Genomic DNA, 22,795 nt, shown 5'->3' on the forward strand with positions numbered 1-22,795 from the left:
TTTCATAGTTTGAGGAAGACAAAGAAACCTACCTATAAACATAACCAGATAAATAACGTACATCCACTGCAAAGGTAGTGGCTTGAGGAAATCAAAGAGGGGAAATCGGCAATCCTTGACGGAACCCCATCGCACATCCAGCATGGATAGCCCCCTCTCTTGAAAGACGTCTAAAACCATTAGAAAACCTGGAAGTTAAAAACGTGTACATTTTTTATTAAACTGCGGTACGTTGACAAAATACTTTATCCCCATTTTGGCCAGAAAACGTTTATTTCGTGTTATATCGATCAATTAAAATAACCCCCAACTTCTCAAAAATTCTTAAACCCGAGACATCAAAGATGAATATAGTTGCGAAAAGCTAAAATTTCAAAGTTCATTTGAATATTTAAAAAAGGGGGAAAAAAGCATTAAAAGACACTTTTTGACATTTGGTTCGATTCGACACAACACCGTTTTGAGGCGTGGATCACATCGTACATGTCTCCTCCTGTCAAATGTTCGTTGTTTCGTTATCAAAACCTGTTAGGAGCATGCTGATTACTGTAGAAAATCGTTATATTAGAATTGGCAATGTCACCAAAACTGGTTTTCTTACATTTTGGTTTTATACTTTCTCTTTAATAAGATTTGGCTTGACAATAAATAATCTATGTACCCCCTTCCTCTCTTTTACTTGCTCTTACCAAAGCAGAACCTCATAACTCCCAACGAGGCAGGATCACATGGCCGGCACAAAAGTCGTACAAAGTCACTATGTGACGTCATTTCCTCCAACCGGAAGCCAAATAACTGATGAAAACTGTGAGAGAAGCTCGTCTCCGATCGGCCTTTTCTGTTGGAGAAACTGGACGGTGATTGGTTCCTGATGTTATGACGAGATAACCCGGCTGACATTTCGTTGTCAGACTTAGCTGACGGTTTGTCATCATGGCCGACACTTTTGCCCGACGGCTTCTTCCTAAAATGGCTTGTGTTTGGCATTGTGTTGGGCTGAAAAGGGAGGAAACGCGTATAAAAAAAAAGAAAAAAAAGAAAGAGAGGGTTGTTGAGCTTCCTCTTCTTTTCCATTCTCCTATTTTTGCTCCCTTTTCACTTCATAGTAAATTTAAGCATCCCTTCATTTCCCATCCTCATCCCCCACGTCGTCGTAACCACCACCACCACCATTTCCGCTTCCTCCCCCTCCTCCTACTCTTCTTCTTCTTGCCCTTGTTCCACCTCCCTTTCATCGTCTTAAATATTGACCCATCCTCAACACCAACTGCTACTGCTTCTACTCCCCCCCCCCCCCCCCCCATTACTACTGCTATTACAACAACGACAACAACAACCTACTTCTACTACCACTCTTCCTCCTACTATAACTCCTCTTCCTACTACTACTACTACTACTACTACTACCCCTCCTCCTCCTCCTACTACTAGAATTGATTTGCATATCCAATTTAACGGGAATCGGATAATATAACAGGAATATCGCTCTGATCCCCACCATCCCTGTCTGTTATATCAGATTTCCACTGTATAATCGTTTTTGTTCAATGGTTTTTAGTATTTGTAATGAAATATTCTCGTACATTATAATGAAATGTACTCGTACAACCCAAAACGATATCATGAGTTGTGAGAGCCTACCTGAGAATAGAATGATGGAAATCATGCAGACAAACTTCTAGAATACATTGGGGTCGTAAATGATTTCTGAGGAAATGAAAAGAAAAATACAATAAATGTGCGGATTTAAACGATATCATGCAGTATATGATGATAATGTTTAGTGTGGCACCGTGGCTCTGTACCCGTCTTGTCACTAAGACAAGTATAGTTAAGCATGGTCAGTATGCGGGTGGGTGACAGTCATCGCAGAAAATTCTGGTCCAGTAAAACACTTACAGATTATTACACCACTCGGCTTGGGTGTGAATAAGTACCTGACTATTGACAGTAACGACATTGAAACAGTGTTGGTACAAGAAAGACGCACAACAGGCGACTAGTACTGTATAAATTGGAATATGGTAGCATATAGCCCGCTGAGGAATAATTGAAACATTGTGGAGCGCATTGAGCATGGTAAATCCTTGGAGTCTCATGTTTGAGAGTTTTGACAATATGAGGCTATTTTAATTTATATTATTTGAAGGACGAGTTTTCTGCAGTTGTAGCAGCAGCATTAGTGGTAGTAGTAGTAGTAGTAGTAGTAGTAGTAGTAGTAGTAGTAGTAGTAGTAGTAGTAGTAGTAATAGCAATAGCAATAGCAAAAGTAATAGTAATAGTAGTAGTAGTAGTAGTAGTAGTAGTAGTAGTAGTAGTAGTAGTAGTAGTAGTAGTCGTAGTAATAGTTACTGTAGTAGTGAAAAGAAAAATTGAACTTTTATATAGCGCAATATCCACTAAACGTGCTCAAAGCGCTTTACAATGGATCCCTGGCCAACAGCAACACTTATGTAGGACATGACATGACGCCGGTTACGCGATATTAAAACTTTTTCGGACAGAGACTACGCTGTTAACGGCCAGGTACTCATTTTGCACCTGAGTACGTTGAGAGAAAGTAAAGAGTCTTTTCCAAGGACTCAACTATGCGCCAAGCGAGGCTCGAACCCAGGACCTACCGATCCCAAAGAGAGTGTCATACCACAAGACCACATAGCCGCACAAGTAGTAGAAGTAGTAGTAGTAGTAGTAGTAGTAGTAGTAGTAGTAGTAGTAGTAGTAGTAGTAGTAGTAGTAGTAGTAGTAGTGGTAGTTTATTTATTTATTTATTTTTTTTTTTGTTGCTTTAGGTCTCTTCCAACACAATTGAGGTTATATGAGAGACCGCTGAAACAAAAAAACAAGCAATCTAACAAAAATAGTACAAATGTAAATCAAAATCATAACCTAAAGATATAAGCTAAATTATAAATAACCAAGAACAAACAGGCAGAAGATTTACAGAAAAAAAAATATCCCCTGTCAAAAATACAATCACAAACCAAAGAAGCAGGCTAGGCTAGTAAAGAGAAGAAGAAACGACATCACTATCGGATCGTACACCCATGCGAACATCATAGGTATATGATTCAAGGGTGATGCTCCCATCCAACCACCCGCGTAGTGGTAGTGGTAGTGGTAGTAGTAGTAGTAGTAGTAGTAGTAGTAGTAGTAGTAGTAGTAGTAGTAGTAGTAGTAGTAGTAGTAGTAGTAGTAGTAGTAGTAGTAGTAGTTGTAGTAATAATAATAATAATAATAATAATAATAATAATAATAATAATAATAATAATAATAATAATAATAATAATAATAATAATAATAATATAGTTTTCCCCGGTCAAATGTCAACATTGCAAACTTAAGAATCCACATGCGAATTCAATTGTCCGCGTAGAAAGCTCACAATATGTCAATGAATGCAACTTCAAATTTCAACATGAAAGATAGAAAGAAAAAACCCCCCGACAAAAAACCAACAATCAAACGAGTGATGAAAGGTCCAAAGATTTATCCCCGTCTCATCTATAAAGATTAAATGATGACTGTTTTCCATCAACCATCGTAGTTTAAGCGGTTAGTTGCATCAGAATTTCTTTCTGCCGGTGGGTCTTCCAGCTTCTTTGTCGTTATTACTGTCCATCAAGGCAATTTGTCAGCGATGTACTCGATATCTGGGGTTCATCAAGTAGATAGTCTTGTACGCAATCCCCGATTGATTTGATGTAGCGTAAGAGCTGGGTGTTCATTAATGTTGTCGGTTGATTTGTTTCATCATAATATCGTTAACTTTGTTGTATGGTTTGCCTTCACAAGGTATGCCACTGTACCATCATTATTCATCCCACGTTTTACGATTTTGTATGCAGAGTATTTCTTTTTATGTTCAGCAAACGAGCAAGCTCTATATAATCATCACCTCTTTGAAAAGCGTCATACAACCTTGTTTTGCTTCAAGCGCCGAGCGAAACCTTGGTGTAGTTATTCATTATTAAATAGTGTGCTGATAGTAGATATGAAACTGTTACTTGAATTCTCAGGACAAACAATGCAAATAAATATGACAATCAAGAATGGATACCGAGAACAATTACGTCACTTGTAACATGGTACATTCAAACACTCGTTTTGTTTTGAGGATATTTATGTTTGTTTTTAAGGGTTTTACGGCGCTTGCAGCACCTTAAGGTCACATCAGCGCCAGTATAATAGAGGAAGAAAATGGGATAGTAAAAAGTTATGGAATTACAATCAAAGCAACCAATAAAAGGTAAGCCAAAGGGGAATTGGTTCAAATAGGAAACAGATGTAGATTCCAAGAGCACACTATCAAAAAGCTTAGTTTGAGATCACCTAAAAGTCTCATCCAGACACAAGCACAGGTCCACACTAAGAGGGATACACTCAAATGTTTACAAATCCTATATAATATCTAAACAAAACATAATACAATGCATAACAGAGAGAAGATTTACAAGGAAAATAATATCATCTCCCAAAACTAACTATATATTTGACTGTTTCTCTCCCAGCTAGGGTATCCAGCCAGGGCCAGGACAAAACCAAGTAATTTCATCCCAAGACAACGACAGAAAGCGTTGGAAAACAGATATAAGGGGATAGAAGACACAGTAAGTGCCTCCCTGCCCACTATGGGAGGTCAGGAACACCGCCCAGTGAGGATATTTAAACTAGCTTTAAACTATGTTGAAATAAAGTTTGCAATGCGTGAATATTTGAACTTATTATAAACATCGCCTATGTTAGAATCTCTATTGGACCTCTCAACTTGCTAAATCTGTCTGTTGTCCTTTGAACTTGCAACATTGATTTATGAACCATCTAGTTGAACATTTGACCGGGAAAAACTATGATAACAAAAGGATATACCCTTCTGGGCCCGTTTTCACGAAGCGGACTAGATTTAGTTAATTACTTGCCTAGTAAATGACTTGCTAGTCTTAAGCGTTAGCGGAGCAAGTGACTTTAAACAATCAGATTTCATGAACATTTTCTACGGCGACGATTTCGGCTATTTTGTGCTGATGACATCAAGCTCTCTAATACCAGTCTTCTTACTTTTAACAAAGAGAAAATTAGCAACACATCCGGTATAGATACTATTTCGTTCTGTTTCATATTTGAACTTACTTTTGCCATGATGAATCAAATCACGTGATATTGACTGTCCACTGATCAGACTAGAATGATGTCCATGGTCGACTGTCAATTCTACATTTAGGCCAATGAAAGTTTCATTGAAACTCAAACAAATGAACCAAAACAACAAACAAAACAGAAAAGGTATTCTGATGAATCACATTATTTCAGTCAGTTACAATGCCAGCAGAATAACTTTTGTCCCCACTATACTTTCTAATATTATCCAGAATTAATCATACCATATGCGCGATCAGGTGCTGGATTATCCACAATACAAGTTTTCGTTAAAATCTCAAAGCAATTCTGTATTTGGATCGTGTACTCACTTTGTGTCTGGATGAGCACGGTTTGATTTTATATAAGTCAAAATACGATCTTATCACCTTTAGCACATGACACGACTAGGTGAGTTGTTTTCATTCTTCAAGGCAACACAATGGCGGAAAATTGGGCGAGAAACTCATTGGAACTATAGAAAACGTGTAAAAAGAGTTTGTAAAATATGAAAACACATCAATATTGGCCAGAACTTTTAGAACACAGTATATAAGACCATTACGATCATTTTATACCTCTACAACTTTACAAGGCTTTATACTCCATGTGTGTGTGTGTGTGTGTGTGTGTGTGTGTGCGTGCGTGCGCGCGCAGGGGTCTGTCGAGGTGGTCGTGTGAGTAAGAGAGAGAATATGTTTGGGTTTGCGAAACTGTTATGAAACGTCATCTTCATATAGATATTTATATCACTATCATTTTGATGTTTATATATTATTTCATTAATGTATTCTTGTCTACCTATGTATTGTATTTTTAATTTCAAACATTGTAAACCAATTGATAAATTGCCTTTTTTGGGGGGACAATAAAGATTATATTATTATTATTATATTATTATTATTATTATTATTATTATTATTATTATTATTATTATTATTATTATTATTATTATTATTATTACTATTATTATTAATCTTTCTTTTTTTTTTTTTTGGTCGTTCTTTGAAGCGAACACTTCTACTTTGAGTTTCCGTTCACTCGCAACTCGCGAGCCGATTAGATTAGGGTTTCTTTTTAGTTTTTACTCACAAAAATGTGTAATTTCGACGATCTGCACTTATCTTACAGTTTTTTTTAAAAGCCAGTGTTATTGGCAAAAGGACACGTTTTGCCTCTGTCATTCGTAACCCGACGTATTTTCCTTCCGAATCGAAATTCTCTCAATCTAAAAATAGCTGCTATCTTGTCGACGCTATGATGTATTCTAGTTACTAGTCTCAGACTAAGCTTGAAGTTCGGCCTCAGCAAATGAGTAAAACTTGGCCAATTCAGTCAGGTGATTTTTTTCTGGGACGCTTGGTCAGTTCACACGAAATCCGATTTTTTCAAGTCCTTGACTAAAGTCAGAGACTCAGCGCTAGTCCGAGTTCATGAAAACGGATCCTGAAGTCATGAATTTGAGACTAATTTTTTCTACAATACGGACGATAACATCGCAGCCGTTTCCATGGAAACGGTGACGTCTTGAGGTTTCAAAAGTTTGTTAAATTTAGTCTCACATCTATTTAATCGACAGATGAAAAACAAAATCTTGAAAAATTGCAATAGTTTTTGAAAAAAAAAATTTAGATTAATATTGTTTTCTCATGGCTTTTTTTTTCTCCTCTCTTGTCAATAATAATAATAATAATAATAATAATAATAATAATAATAATAATAATAATAATAATAATAATAATAATAATAATAATAGTTGAGGAAGAAGGAAGATGGAGCATTTTAGCAAGAATTAACATTTGGCACAGCTGTTGTAAGTAATGTAATAAACCAATATCAGAAAAGTTGGAAATTACTTGAAGCGACAGCTGACAGACTCGAGAAGCCATTACAAGAATTGCCCCCCCCCCCCCCCTTCCCCCCAACCCATTTTTCTTTTTTTTTTTCTTCTTTTGGTTAACCTCGCATTATCTGCACTGGCAATACCGTTTTCAATCAGAAAATAAAATCGGATTATTTCCTTTTACTTTGGGAAAGCGATATAGGCATCTCTAGGAAACTTTGTCAAAGAATGTATATTCTCCGAAAATGTAGAAATTTTAATGTTAGCAGAAAGACATTGTTGCAAATCTATAATTCCTTTCTACTTGGTATGTTAACTTTCAATCTAATAATCTGGTGGGGAGGGAGTGGAGTGAAAGAGAAATCTAAATTAAATAGCACAATTAAAGAATCGGGTAAAATAATGAATTGCAAACTGAAAAGCGTTGAACAACACTAGAAACAGCTGTTGATTGAAATTCTAAATGACAAGACACATCCTTTAAAATATGAATTTACTCTCCGACCATCTTGTAGACGATGTTTAGAAACAAAATGTAGATTAAGTAGATATAAATTTACTCTAATACCCTCTGCGATTAAAGCAATAAATAAAGCTATGTAAGTACAATTTTTGTTCCGTACAAATATACTCACACGCCAAAATGCCTGGAAACAATAGAAACTTCAATCCCAGAATTAATCATACCAATTGCGCGATCACGCGCTGAATAATAAAGCCACAATAAAAGTTTTCGTTAATATCTCAAAGCAATTCTATAATTGGATCGTGTACTCACTAAGTGTGTCTGGATGAGCACGGTTTGATTTTAAAAGTCAAAATACGATCTTATCGACTTTACCACATGGCACGACTGGGTGAGTTGTTTTCATTCTTCAAGACAACAAAATGGCAGAAAAATTGGACGAGAAACTCATTGGAACTATAGATAGTTCGAAGATGACGTCACTCAGGTCTTTGTTCTTATTTTTTTGCCATCCGCGTTAACGAGTAATGCTCACTGAACTGTATTAACCTGACTATAGATAGAATGCGCTTGGCCGAGGAGTTCACAACATTGCCATCCGGAAGTATAACGGACCAACACACAAACTCTGTGTAACCATGAACTTTTATAGTCTGGTTAATACAGTGTAGTGAGAACAACTCACAAACGCGGATGGCAAAAACAATAACAAAGGCCTGAGTGACGTCATCTGCATACTATCTATAAACGTTCATGGATACAGACAGTTTTGTGTGTTGGTCCGTTATACTTCCGGATGGCAATGTTATGAGCTTCTTAGCCAAGCGCATACTATCTATAGAAAACATGTAAAAAGCGTTAGTAAAACAATTAAGACACATCAATACTGGACAGAACTTTTAGAACACCGAAAAGAAGACCATTACTACAGTCCGTTCCATAACCGGTGCGAACGCGTCTTTTGATGGATTTTAATGATAATTGGCTCGAACACTAGAATTAACCAGTGGATTTTGACCAATCAAAACATGGAATGTGTGACACACCTTAACACGTGTTCAGACAAACATATTTCGTTGTTTGTAAACAATAACTTTAATGAAATGGACCTCCCTCGGACCATTTTTATTGTTTTTATACCGTCAAATGGGTGACTAGTTATCACACGATTTTCTCGATCAGTTCATAAACGTTTACATTTTTCCATCGCTTTCTGTGTTGGTTCTATTGATCAAGCGGTAGAACAGTGGGTATTTTACTTAAACACATACCATCGATTGTAAAACCTGTGTAGTTTGTTGCCATTGTTTACATTATGACGATTGTCCGAGAGGCGTGGTTATCTACCTGTCTATTGTTAGTGATATTAAGCCAACTTTTTTGCATCGATTACAATACCATACTTTAGAATTTTTAGTCTTTACGATATATAAAAAAACTAAGGGTCTGGGATGGGTGAACATCTTGATGTTTTACAATACAATAAAATACACAGTGAATTCTGCTGTGATAACGATCACTGAACTCGCCCACAGGCTTGACCAGGGGTTTACATTTCACGAGATTCATGCGCACTACTCACTAACATTGCCATCCTGCGTTCAAAATGACGCATCAAATTGTACACTTTATACACACATGACAGAAACAATTGTTACAATTTTATTTAATAGTTGAAAGCCAGAGGCGTCGCTTCCTGGTGTGATTTCTACATTCATAAAAACTGATAAAAATATGGATTAAATATGCACATTTGTCACAAAGAGGAAATATACAAGTATTTCTCCAGAGAGCAGCAGTAATAATAATAATAATAATAATAATAATAATAATAATAATAATAATAATAATAATAATAATAATAATAATAATAATAACAATAATAATATAATCTTTATTGTCCAAAACAATGGCAATTTATCAGTTGGTTTACAATATTTGAAATTAAAATTACAATACATAGATAGATAGACAAAAATACATTAATAAAATGATAATATATATAAACATCAAAATGATAAATGATATAAATCATATCTAAATGAAGATGACGTTTCATAACAGTTCCGAAAACCTAAACATACTCTCTCTTACTCACACGTACACCTCCACACACCCCAACAAAAGGGGGAGAGAGAGAGAGAGAGAGAGAGAGAGAGAGAGAGAGAGAGAGAGAGAGAGAGAGAGAGAGAGAGAGAGAGAGAGAGAGAGAGTGTGTGTGTGTGTGTGTGTGTGTGTGAGAGAGAGAGAGAGAGAGAGAAGAATTTGTAAACTTGTAGAGGTATAACATAGATATAGTCCGTTCCAAGTCACGTGCGCACGGAATATCCCAAATTCCTCTAAAGTTACAAGTAGGCCTCAATAAAATGACATGTAATACGAACAATCCAATAGAAATTGAAATTGGTTTCTAAATAATAATCGACAAGGACAGCGACAGAGGCACACTGCATCTCAACCCAGGAAAAGACATGGGGTATGGTCATAACCACCTTCAGTACAAAGCCTTTCACCCGAACCAATCAGCCCCACAGATCTTGAGCATGATTCAGAATTTTAACAAAGATGATTGAAAAAAATGCATGATGTAAATAGGTTTGATCGGTGTCACGATGCAATTGATGATTCGAACTGTATTAAGCAACAACCTTGCAGAACATTCCCTTGGATTTAACCCGTTCTGTCCCCTTGACTGTTTATTTCCTTCCAACAAGAAGGTCTGACATAATCCTTAATTCTCATCGTGCTACTTATATTAAAATGGTTCAAAAAGATTTTCAAAATGCCGAAATGATGCAAACTTGAAACTTCAGCGATCATCGCTACCCGAATATTCTGTTGAGGGGTGTGTGTGTGTGTGTGGGGGGGGGGGGGGGTATTTTTTATATTTCATTCCTAAAGCCAATAAGGCAACATGCTGGATTTCTCTATAAGGTCGACCGACCCATAGCTACCTTTAGTACATACCAACCACACAATCAGTCAGCCCCACAGTTTGTGAGTAGAAAAGGCAGGCACTTTTCAGTATCTGATACTGAATAGCCACTTCGTATCGGACAATACCGAGACACAATAATGAAGGAATTGCATCGCGACACACGACGATACAAGGCATTTTTTCCCAATCTCCAGCGTTTGTTTGAACTGTGAGTGACGCTCAGACTCTGTGGGATTGATCACGTCGGGTGATAAGCAAGTAGTTGGTGGGACCGTGGGTCGTCGGTTCATGTTTACCGGCCGATAAAAGGAGCAAACCATTCTTTTTTTAAAATCTAGTCAAAAATAGAATCAATGAAAAGTTCATTTGATTACCTAAAAAAACATAACTGGTAATTTCCAACGGCACACGCACTTATGGTAATCGGAACTCTTATTAAAAGATAATGGTAAAATAGGCATCCATGTCATTAGCTTGCCATGGACAGAAACAAGAGGTCACGTGACAATTAAGCAGAAGAATCAATTCCATGATCAGTGTGCCAAATAAATACTCATAAACGTAGGGCTGCTTGCTTCGGGTGACAGGCAAGTATTTAAGATGGCTATGTGCACGACTGACTTAACATACAATCAATGAACCTAGTTTAGCAAGCAAAATATCCTATAGTGCACGTTTGGGAAGATAGCATTACTGACGGTATGACGAGTTGGCATATAAATAGTATGCGCTTGGCTAAGGAGTTCACAACACTGCCATCCGGAAGTATAACGGACTACTCAAGAAAATAAAAACCGACCCTTAGGATGAAAAAAGCACACTACGGACATTGACATTATGCCGACTGACGACTTGGAGATCATCAGAAAACTTTTTGTAACCATGATCGTTTATAGCCAGGTTAATACAGTTTAGTGAGAATTACTCATAAACGCGGGTGGCAAAAAAAAAAAAAAACAACAACAAAACAAACACACCAATAACAAAGACATAAGTGACGTCAACTTCGAACTATCTATACTACATTCGTATGTAGGGAGGAAATAGGTAATGGGAGGCTAGACTAAATTTAAGAAAAAGATAATTGTAGATCACAACAGGAAACCGTTTTCACTTTGCTATAATGTTCCTAAAAGGATCGTTCACTCTGTGTTTTGATTTAATCTTTAAACGACTTTAAAAACGGTATGATTTTAATATATTTTGATCAGTTAGGCAAAATGGCCTTATCTGTCTTGTGTTGTGAGTGAATTTATTTCATAAAGAGGGTTCCACTCTGGGCTGGAATGAGATGAGGCAGTTAAGACCGTCACCTCACATCCACCCCACACAAAAGGCCATAGACACACCGTCCACAGGGAGACGGACAGTCAGTCCAAGATAACTCGGAACCTGAAACCAATTCAGTTAAGCACCCTAGAGTTGCCAAAAAATATAAAGTGGTCAAAATATTAGTGTCCAATGAGGAAATAAATTATTTTGTAAATAACGTACATATATTATATAATCAGAACAAATCTGACTATCCTTTTATTGTCGAATGCAAGTGGAAGTGGGACTTTCTTATTTCACCGTTAATATCACTTTTTACGGCCATCTCCTTAAGACAGTTATATGAGCCATATACATAATATATAATAGTGCTGTTGATTACGTCTTCTATTTTGTGTATCAGGCAGATCATCGGTTCCAGCAGACCTCAATTATTAGGGCGATTTTACGGATGTAGAAGCTGACTGACCAGGTAAAACGCATGATTGGTTGGGAGTAGTAATTATTAAAAATTATTTTCACATTTATTATTCTCCACCCAGAGAGGACCATCACGCCTATATATCGTTTTGTGGAGTGCATTGCCCACGATGGAAACAACGATGAGCAATGTAAACGTCTGAATTATTAATCTTATTCCCAGTTGTAGCTTAAGAACAGCGGCTATTTCCCCATCTCGAAAGAATTATATTACTCCCATCCGCACCCTATCCCCAACCACAGTCACGTGACAGCTGGAACCCCGGGGACAGCAACCATTTAATCCGAGTAATCTCCCCTTGAACAAATTCGTTACACAAACTAAGTGATTTCCCCAGACATGTTATTATTATTACAAAATCTCTTTCTTGCTCTGCTTCTGCTATTCCCTACATTTCCATTTATTGTTGCCATGTATATTTGGAGTAAGTTCAGACTACTTATTTATCAGTTTCTGTGGTTTCATCTTATTAAACACTTTGAATTGCTTACCCATTTAATTATTGCTTAGTGGTAAAGTTCAATGAAAATAGATCAGTCGTGAAAATCACTGCTCTCTCTCTATTTATATATACTACATAGACCCTTATATCAAGGAATAACTATCTATTTCGCGGACATAATAAAAGAGGAACAACAAGGGTTTCTGTAACACAGTTACTTTAAACATTATTTATTTAATTCACTGATGCAGAAAGCGCCGATATTGATTAATCATGGTGGACATGGTAACTCGAAAGTTTTATTTTGTAAACATTGTTGGATAAAGGCAATGTGATTTTAGCCTAAAGGGAACACGGATTGATTATAATAATAATAATAATAATAATAATAATAATAATAATAATAATAATAATAATAATAATAATAATAATAATAATAATAATAATAATAATAATAATACATCATCATCATCATCATCATCATCATCATCATCATCATCATCATCATCATCATCATCATCATTATTACTATTCTTAATCTTATTCTTATACTTATTATTATCATCATCATTATTATTACTATTATTTATTATTATTATTATTATTATTATTATTATTATTATTATTATTATTATTATTATCATTATTTATCATTATTATATTATTATTATTATTATTATTATTATTATTATTATTATTATTATATTATTATTATTATTATTATTATAAATATTAAAACCCGTAAGAATTTGATTTATTTATTATCCGATAACATATTACATGAGAATATTTTGGAATGGCTTTTGTTTTGTTTTTTGTTTTTAAGCGTTTTACGGCGCTTGCAACACATTTAGGTTATATCAGCGCCAGGCTTTTGTTTTAATACAAAAAAAAATTCAATTTGTAATATTGTAAATGAACATCAACGGAAACGACGAAAATAGAATCCTATAAATGCAATCACGTTCTCGTCAGGGAACCCGGCCAGGGAACCCAAAATCACGTAAGCTTCGTTTCCGTCGGCGTCAAATTGAACAGCTTTTCCATCGCCGGAAAAACAAAACAAACTATTCTTAACTTTTCAGTTTATAATACCAAAATTTTCAACTGAATGTCGCAAAATGTCTGATAAGACATGGGTTTGATCATCTATATTTTATTTAAGAGAAAAACAAACAAACAAAACGAAACAAAAACCAAGATCAACAAACTATTTATATCATTGTAAAGAAGATTTAATTTGCTAAACTGACAAAGGAACATCCAATCTCAATCACTTATCGAAGAGTCCTACTCATATCACTGGTATGAAATTCAAATTCATAAAACTTCTAATGTTAAGGAGAAAGACAAACAAAACACACATAATTTTTCTTAAATCGAAAAACAAATCACAACCAACAAAACCCCATACTCTTAACAATGCTAACATTTAGGTATCTGCTTTATTTTCAAATCATGAGAGAGAGAGAGAGAGAGAGAGAGAGAGAGAGAGAGAGAGAGAGAGAGAGAGAGAGAGAGAGGAAAAAAAAAGAATATTGTGTTTGTTTAAAAAAGGATCACGAGTGACTTTGCATATCTATTGGAAAGAAAAAAGGTTAGAATGGCCGGTAGGCCTGAACAAAGTAATGGAACTGTTCTTATTTCTAAATTTTAACAACAAAATTCCGGCCCTCTCCTTGTTTTCAATATCTATATGATAACTTTCAGACAACGTATCGATCTTCCTAAGAATCAATTTCCCTAACTCTCCCGGCCAATTCAAGTATTCCAAATCGGCAATTCACATTAGTCTTCCAAGCTGAACGAATAACCAAATCACATAGTCACCGTCAACAAAGCCATGGGCTAAAAAAAAAAAAAAACCCAAAAACAACAAAAAATACTCTGTGGTGAAGAGAAGAATAAACAAGGAGGCAGCGAGTACTATTTATCTTAGATATCAGTGGGGGAAAGAATTGGACCCAAAAAAAGTATTAAAATAATGAAACCAAGATGATCTCATTTGGGATGTAATTTTTGGAGTAAGATAAAACGAGAGAGAAAGAGAGAGAGAGAGAGAGAGAGACAGAGAGAGAGAGAGAGAGAGAGAGAGAGAGAGAGAGAGAGGGGAGGGGGGTAGATAGATTCCATTTAATAACAAGTCGTCGCGTGACAGGGACATTCATTCTGTGTGAAAATTTTACTTTTTTTCCTATGATTTGATATGACATCAAAGTGTCACAAAGACAGGGATCGCGTCATCTATTGATGATAATGATATGCGCTTAAAAAAAAACAAAAAAAAACAAAAAAACAAAAACAAAACTGTCATACTGTCCGCAATCAGAAATATAACGTACCAACACACTAAACTATGTGTAACCTTGAACGGTTACAGTCTGCTTGATAGAATTTGGTGAAAACTACTCATAAGTATGGCTGACTAAGAACAATAACAAAATGACGTCCTTCTGGGTCAACATTGTTCCGGATAGCAAATGTTAAATTCTTATCATAGAACGAAGAATTACTGGCAAATCCAAAGACTATAAAACTATTTTTCACAGACTCGTATATTATATGAGTCTGTCCCCGCGGTTTATTGCCATTTCAAACGCCAAAATTTGCCATAAAAATGGGAACATTTGCCATCAAAATAGCAAAATTTGCCAAAAAATTGCCGCTAGTTTTACAAAAATCAAACAATTAAAACAACATGTACGGTAAAAAAAATTGACACAAATAGGGCATTTTGTAGAATATTGATGTCACAACATGTCAATATGAATTTATTTACATTTTGAATGGTTTGAAATAATAATAATAATAATAATAATAATAATAATATAATAATAATAATAATAATAATAATAAAATAATAATAATAATAATAATAATAATAATAATAATAATAATAATAATAATAATAATAATAATAATAATAATAATAATAATAATAGCCATAGTAAGTAAGTAAAAAAAAGAAGGAAGTAATCAAAATATTTTATTAAGTATTTAGCTTCTTATAATTTGGTAAATCAAAGTGAACAATCGCATAAAAAATTCAAAATTTGAAAAGCTAATTAAGGAGAGGAAAAAACTAACTATTCACAAGGAAAGAGAAACAAAATCCATTTTCCAATGGGGGCACATTAAATTTGTATTCTCAACTTACTATCCAATTTTGAGCATTATTATTATTGCTTTATATTTCAATATAGGCCTAATGGGTTTTTGAATGAAAAACATGGAAAAAATCATGAAAAATCATAATCATATCATGAAAACTAAGTGCAACTTTTGGATAAAAATGAAATTGCATTTCATGAAAAATATTTAGAATACATTTTGTTTACATAAATGATAAATGTGATAAATTTTCTTAGGAAAAGAATTAAAGTTTTACAAGTAAAATTTTTGAATGCAATAAAAAAAAAAGGAATTTGGGATTATGGGATGAAGGACGCGAGAGCTCTTCAGTAAAAAGAAAAAAACAAAGCTTGGGATCTCCAATAGCCTAGGCTAGGCCATAGAGGTGGGAGGCTAGGCCTAGACATGTTTGTCCGTTATTTAGTGCCAATTTTGGATGCTAGCATTGAAAGTCGCCGTCTTTTCACAATTTTTCATAGCTTTTGTTTTTTTTAAACAAAAAATCCTCAATTTAGCCTAAAAACGGCGAAAATTGCGGCTTTTTGCGGCCAAATAAAAATTTGCGGCTTTTTGCGGTCAAGGGAGAAATTTGCGGCCGCGAAAAACTGCGGGGACAGATGAGTAACTTGCAAACCTTTTTTTTTTAATCGAGGGTAATTCTTGGTCCATTGATTCAAATGTAGGACTAAGAAAACCTGCTATAGCGTAATGCTCGGGCCTTAATTCGTCTTTGGTCATTTCTAGTTACCTCACTTCTTAAAAATAATAATTAAAAAAAAAAAAAAAAGAAAAAAGAAAAAGGAACCGTGCATTCCCCAAACCAGTATACAAAATAGACACGTGTGTATTCCCTACACCGGAAATTCCATTCTCGAGGGACACAAGCGCTGTAACCATCGACTTCTTATAGATAGTTCGAATATGACGTCACTCATGTCTTTGTTATTGTATTTTGCCATCTGCGTTTATGAGTAATGCTCACTGAACTGTATTAATCCCGACTATAAACGTTCATGGATATACACAGTTTTGTGTTTTGGTCCGTTATACTTCCGGATGGCAATGTTAAGAGCTTCTTAGCCAAGCGCATACTATCTATAGATGCTGCTGGCTGTAACCCATAAACTAAACATGGACAAACTTGGCCAAAAATACTTTACTTTAACTTAAGCGGCATAATTTCAGTATGGGTGAACTCGTCTCAATCGTATCTATTCGTCGTGTGTGTGTGTGTGTGTGTGTGTGTGTGTGTGTGTATTTGTATACACACACAGGTTTGACATCCGACAGAATTATGGGCCTAGTTTAATTGTAGTGATGGACAATATTTTCGTCATTCAGACCAGTTCTTGAATATGGAGTAACTGCATGGGGCACTGCGGCCAGATCACACTTTAATACGATTAAAAATCAAGCGTGTAGAATTATCACTGGAGGCCGCCGCGAAATTTTTATTCTCTTTTGTCTTCTGGCACTTTCCTACACACTTCATTTCTTGTTAGCCCTCTGGGCTAGATAGAGAAATCGAAGATCTTGCCGCACCCCTAGATCTAGAATGCAGGTCCCATTTTATCGTCCTTCAATGGATCAATCTTATTGCGGCACTAGAGGTAATCAGGTTGCAGATGTACTTGGTAAGGAAGGAACCAGATTGCTACAGGAGGATGATGCTTCGTCGTATAAAGAAACAAAGAACATCATGAACTCTTTGTTCTTGACTTGGAATGAGCAGCATCCGAACTATAACAGAAATGACCTATTTTATCAGTTGACCAGACAAGAGCAGGTCATAATCTTTAGGTTGAGAACTGGTCATAATAGATTACTCGGGACTCAGCGCGCGTTCAATGTTTTTTAAAAAAAAAGGGTTTTACGGCAATGCAACACATTAAAGTCATATCAGCGCCAGTAAAAAGGAATAAAATGGGATAGTAAAAAGTTCTAGAATTACAATTAAAGCACCCAAGAGAAAGTAGGACAAAGGGGAGTTGGTTCAAATAGGGAACAGATGTAGATTCCAAGAGCACACGATCAGTGTATTTAGTTTGAGATCACCTGATTGTCTCATCCTGATACAAGCACAGATCCCCACTAAGAGGAACACACTCGATTGTTTACAAATCATATAAATGTTGATCCAAAAAATAATTCAGTGCAGAACATAGAGATGATTTACAAGGAAAATCATATCTCCCAAAACGTTAACTATACATTTGACTGTTTCCCTCCCAGCCAAAGACTCTGACCAGGGTCGGGACACAACTAAGTAATCACATTCCAAGACAAAGACTGAAAACAACTGAAAACGCAAACAATCCCTGCCCACTATGTGGTGGTTAGGGGGGGGGGGACCCCACCCATGTGTTCAATGTTTACGGCGATTAATAAGGCTAACTTGATTGATTTGTCATTTTAAAACATGTCTATGTCAATGCAACTTTTCTTATTTGGAAGATGGGGGGGGGGGGGGGGAGAGAGAGAGAGAGAGAGAGAGAGAGAGAGAGAGAGAAAGAGAGAGAGAGAGAGAGAGAGAGAGAGAGAGGGGGGAGTAGCAAAAAAAGTCTTGTTGTGACACGTTCAAGCGATTGCCCCATAATCAATGAACGATAAAAAAAAGCAAATAAACGCACACCGCACACATTTGTTTGTCGAATTTTACTGGTTTCTACCACGCTTACAACGCTTGAGTTATTTGGACACCATGGCGATACAAATAAAAAAGATAAGTTTCCGAGCAATAGAGGGGATACCTTTCCTCATCATTTCCCGTATCATTCCAAACCATTAAATTCGTGGCGAGACACATCATTTGTCACTAAATCTCGTTCTCTCTCCATTTGTGCGTGGTTCAACGAGACTTGGGCTGGCATTTAATCAGACTTAATGGATGGAGTAGTCCTTGCAACACGACCATCCGTGAAGATGCCCCTCTTGAACTGATTAATCATAATCCCATTCATATCTGAATTCAACTCATTGCCATTTTGTCGCCCCCCCCCCCCCCCCAAGGTACCCACCTCTGTACAGTAAACAAATTTCAGCCAATGCTGTGTTGTTTCGTTAAAATTAGAAACAAAGTTGCATATTTTATTTTACCGGATCTGACATAAGATAATCTATTGAAAGAGGCAATATTTTGGGTTATCATGACCACAAAACATTACTCATCTCGAAGATGGGAATTGGGCATGCAATTCATCTTGTACTTACATTCCGTCCTTGGTTTCTGCTCAATGTAATAATAGCTTGAAACTGGCAAGGTCCAAAGAAAAAAGTGCATGGAACTTTAAATATTTTATATTCTCATTATGACGGCCTCAGCATTATGAAAATTTGCAACGAATAACTTGAGATGCGGATAAAAACGGCACAATTTTTTTTTTAATTGTCAATATTTTTATTTAAATGCTGAGTAAAGAAAAAAAAAGACAGAAAATTCATAGCGACGATGAAACGTTATTTGCAACCTTTCCATCAATTATTGAATATATTATTAGGTGGTTGGATTCGCTCTTCGGATGAATCTATGATCAATCCCAGACATTCAATTGCGAAAGACCAAGTGAATTGGCGAGCGACCCAAAACTATTCAGTGTCTTGTTGATCTGAGAGAGTTTCTAGCTGCACATGTTGAGGTAATGTCTTGGTGAAAATCATTTACGTAAGTAACGCTCGAAAAATAGGAGTATCAATCATGTTATGATAATGATGTACATTGAAGGAGCAGTCGCCAATTTCTGATTGGCAATCTTAAGAAATTCCGCCCCGCATGCACTAAACTAAAAAGGTGTCTAAGCAAGCTCGTGATGCTATGTGGCGCATAAAATATTTTTTTTTTAAAACAACTCATCTAATAAATCCAACGCCATGAAAAGAAATGCTATCTTACCATAATTGTTAGTAGACCTAAATAAAAATATAAATAAAAGTAAGAATAAAAGTACATCTATAATATCATATTAAAAATTGATATATCATGTATAATGTGTTTATTTTATATGATGTTCAGATGAATTAACAATCTTTTAAATGGACGGATAAGTAGATAGTTATTGTCATTGTCAGAAAAATCAATATCCATTAGTCGAGACCTTGAAAATGAGTTTCTCAAAACTGATTTATTGTTCTAGGGGAAAGGCTGGTTGAATGAAATATAGCTCGAAATATATTTTTGGGAGAAATTTTTTAGTAATGCTTTCTTTGTGTTTGAGGTTTTATCTTATAATCTCTCTCTCTCTCTCTCTCTCTCTCTCTCTCTCTCTCTCTCTCTCTTTCTCTCTCTCTCTCTCAAATCTATTTCTATCGACCTCTTTATTTCTGTTTCTATCTATCTCCATCCATCCACCGACCTACTCACCCACCCACCTATCTATCTATCTATCTATCTATCTACCTATCAATTTATCTATTTATATCTATATATCTACCCAACTATCTATTTATATATATATATATATATATATATATATATATATATATATATATATATATATATATATATATATATATATATATATATATATCCATCAAACTATCTATATCAAAGCAAAGTGATCCCAAAAAATGTAAGTTGAAGAACAGAATATTAAGTCTGGCAAGTCTGCGTGTTTAAATAGAGCATATGCAAGAGAAAAAGTGAAACAGACATTGGGAGAGGCTAAAAAAATATTGTGTGTGTGTGTGTGTGTGTGTGTGTGTGAGAGAGAGAGAGAGAGAGAGAGGAGAGGGAGGAGAGGGGGAGAGGGGAGAGAGGGAGAGAGAGGGAGGAGAGAGAGAGAGATGGAAGGGCGAGAGAGGAGAGGGAGAGAGAGAGAGAGAGAGAGAGAGAGAGAGTGTGTGTGTGTGTGTGTGTATACGTAAGTGTGTGAGAGAGAGAGAGGGAGAGAGAGAGAGGGGGGAGAGAGAGAGGGGGGAGAGAGAGGGTAGAGAGAGAGAGAAAGAAAGAGAGAGAGAGAGAGAGAGAGAGAGAGAGAGAGAGAGAGAGAGAGAGAGAGAGAGAGAGAGAGAGAGAAGTATTTGATGATAATCACGAGCCCTATAAAAGGCGAGGGTACATGACATTTGGCTTTTGGGAGTAACCCCAGCACCATCTAACAGGGGAGCTAATCGATAAAATAATCTGATCCTATCGATGGACGGGTATTTACCGTACAGCAGGGATTTATTTCGAGCAACGGATGAGGTTGTGAAACAAGATATCCATTACATCCCGTCAGATGGGGGATATACGGCGAACTATTATAAAATAAATACCTCTTTTTCCAGATGCAACACATTTCTTTAAGGAAGGAAAAAAGGATTTAACCTATACTTGTTTAGTGACGTATCTACGGACATAATTCTAGACCATAGGGTTTCATAGGCGATGCAGATATATCTTTTTTTTTTTTTTAATCTATTAATCCACCAAATTCAGTTCTACAACTAATGGTACCCAGAGGAACCTTACATTTTTCTTGCGCTATGCGCACGAAAAGGCAGAAACGATAAAGGGGGCTGTTTAGCTATTCGTACGGTAAAGCATCAGACACAGGCCTGGTGCGGGAATAGCTACTTCAGAATATATATCATATATATAGTCTGATCTATTCGTCGATTCAGCTATTGGCAAAATCTAGCGGAAAGGAAGATTGGATAATTCAGTGGATATCACACCAAAAAAATTCAATAAGCTTAACACATAAAGATATGTCTATTGACTCATTTGATTTTTTGTTTCAGTTTCAACGCATCAACCTTGCATATGACATCAAGTTAGACTGATAAAAAAAGGGGATTGAACAATACAGGTGTTCCAAACAACAAATAATTAAAAAAGACGATGATGCTAAGCAATAATCATGACACATAATGATAATATGGCTCTACACGGAAAGAAATATTTCGCATACTGTCCTGTTGTGTCTCGCTTCCAGAACAACTGGAAACATTCGGGCCGTGGCTTACACGTTTTATCCCTTGACTTTTCCATTTGATATGGTGAGATTCAAACTTTTCGGAGGGAAAACACGAAGCAAAACGAAAAAACAAAACAAAACAAAACAACAAAAAACAAGCAAACAAACAAACAAACAAAAAAAAAAAGAAAAAAAGAAAAACGACAAAACACCCCCCCCCCCCCCAATAGAAGCCAAAAAATCTTTTTCACAAAAAATATTTAAAAATAAATAAAAAACTCATTTTCTTTAAACCCGAAAAAGACAACGAAATATTATATCAAAACAGACACTTGTTTCATCACAGTGTACAGTTTTCCAAGAGAAGCTTCTGGACTCTGCCAATTAAGTGGAAATCTCTACGTCGTCAACTTTGAGGAAAACAATTATTACCCTTTTACGTCTTGAGTGTAACCTAGCAATTTATCTTTGCTATTTGATTTGCCGTTGCCATTCTCCAGCTCAGCTTTAGCATCAATAGTGATGGCAAGACACATTAGGCAACGATCACAAAATGCAATAAACATTTTATCACGTCTAGCTTCGGGGATGGAGATAACGTGTGGTAAATATAACCAGAACTGTTGAAAACACAGCTTCTAGAAATCCTTTATTGAAAAGAGAGAAATAATAATAATAATAATAATAATAATAATAATAATAATAATAATAATAATAATAATAATAATAATAATAATAATAATAATAATAATAATAATAATAATAATTTTAAAATTAGCCGGGAAATGTCCATACTAACTCTTCTATAATTTATCTATAGTTACGTGGATATATTTGCAGATCTGATAACAGAAAGCAATTATGGGCTTAATTAACATTGTTGTAGTGAAGAACATCTTACGTTGCTTTGAGAGTGTTTTCATTACAACAACGCGCCCATAACAACAATGTGGGTTATCAGACCTGCAAATAAGCACACATTGGTTTATTGGCATTTCATTCGTGGGTCCTAAAAGCATGGAATCTAAAAGTGAATCAATCCAAAACAGAATATACAAAAATCAACAGAAAGGAAAATGAATGGAAAAGTATACGTAAACTAGGCAACGAAAATGAAGACACAAGAAAACAAAAGCAGCTGGCCACCAATGTATTCAACCAACTCCAAAATTTATGGAATAGAAATAA

General features: G+C 35.6%; 1 protein-coding gene across 3 annotated transcripts in view; it reads right to left on the reverse strand.

Moving 5' to 3' along the window:
• The window catches only part of LOC144972606 (vitamin K-dependent gamma-carboxylase-like), a 92,423-nt gene that overhangs the window by 32,658 nt on the left and 36,970 nt on the right, over positions 1 to 22,795 (reverse strand). For all 3 annotated transcript variants that reach the window (XM_078914037.1, XM_078914035.1, XM_078914036.1), the window contains exons 2-4: positions 1,642 to 1,707; positions 690 to 996; positions 33 to 188 (exon numbers count right to left, since the gene is read on the reverse strand). In XM_078914037.1, coding sequence (XP_078770163.1) covers positions 33 to 188; positions 690 to 987 — 454 coding nt within the window. In that variant the 5' untranslated portion in view covers positions 988 to 996; positions 1,642 to 1,707. The remainder of the gene's footprint in view (positions 1 to 32; positions 189 to 689; positions 997 to 1,641; positions 1,708 to 22,795) is intronic.

Source organism: Berghia stephanieae, chromosome 5, assembly GCF_034508935.2.
Source record: "Berghia stephanieae isolate SIO BIC M18660-M18661 chromosome 5, UCSD_Bste_1.3, whole genome shotgun sequence".
In the NCBI taxonomy this organism is placed as follows: Eukaryota; Metazoa; Mollusca; class Gastropoda; order Nudibranchia; family Aeolidiidae; genus Berghia; species Berghia stephanieae.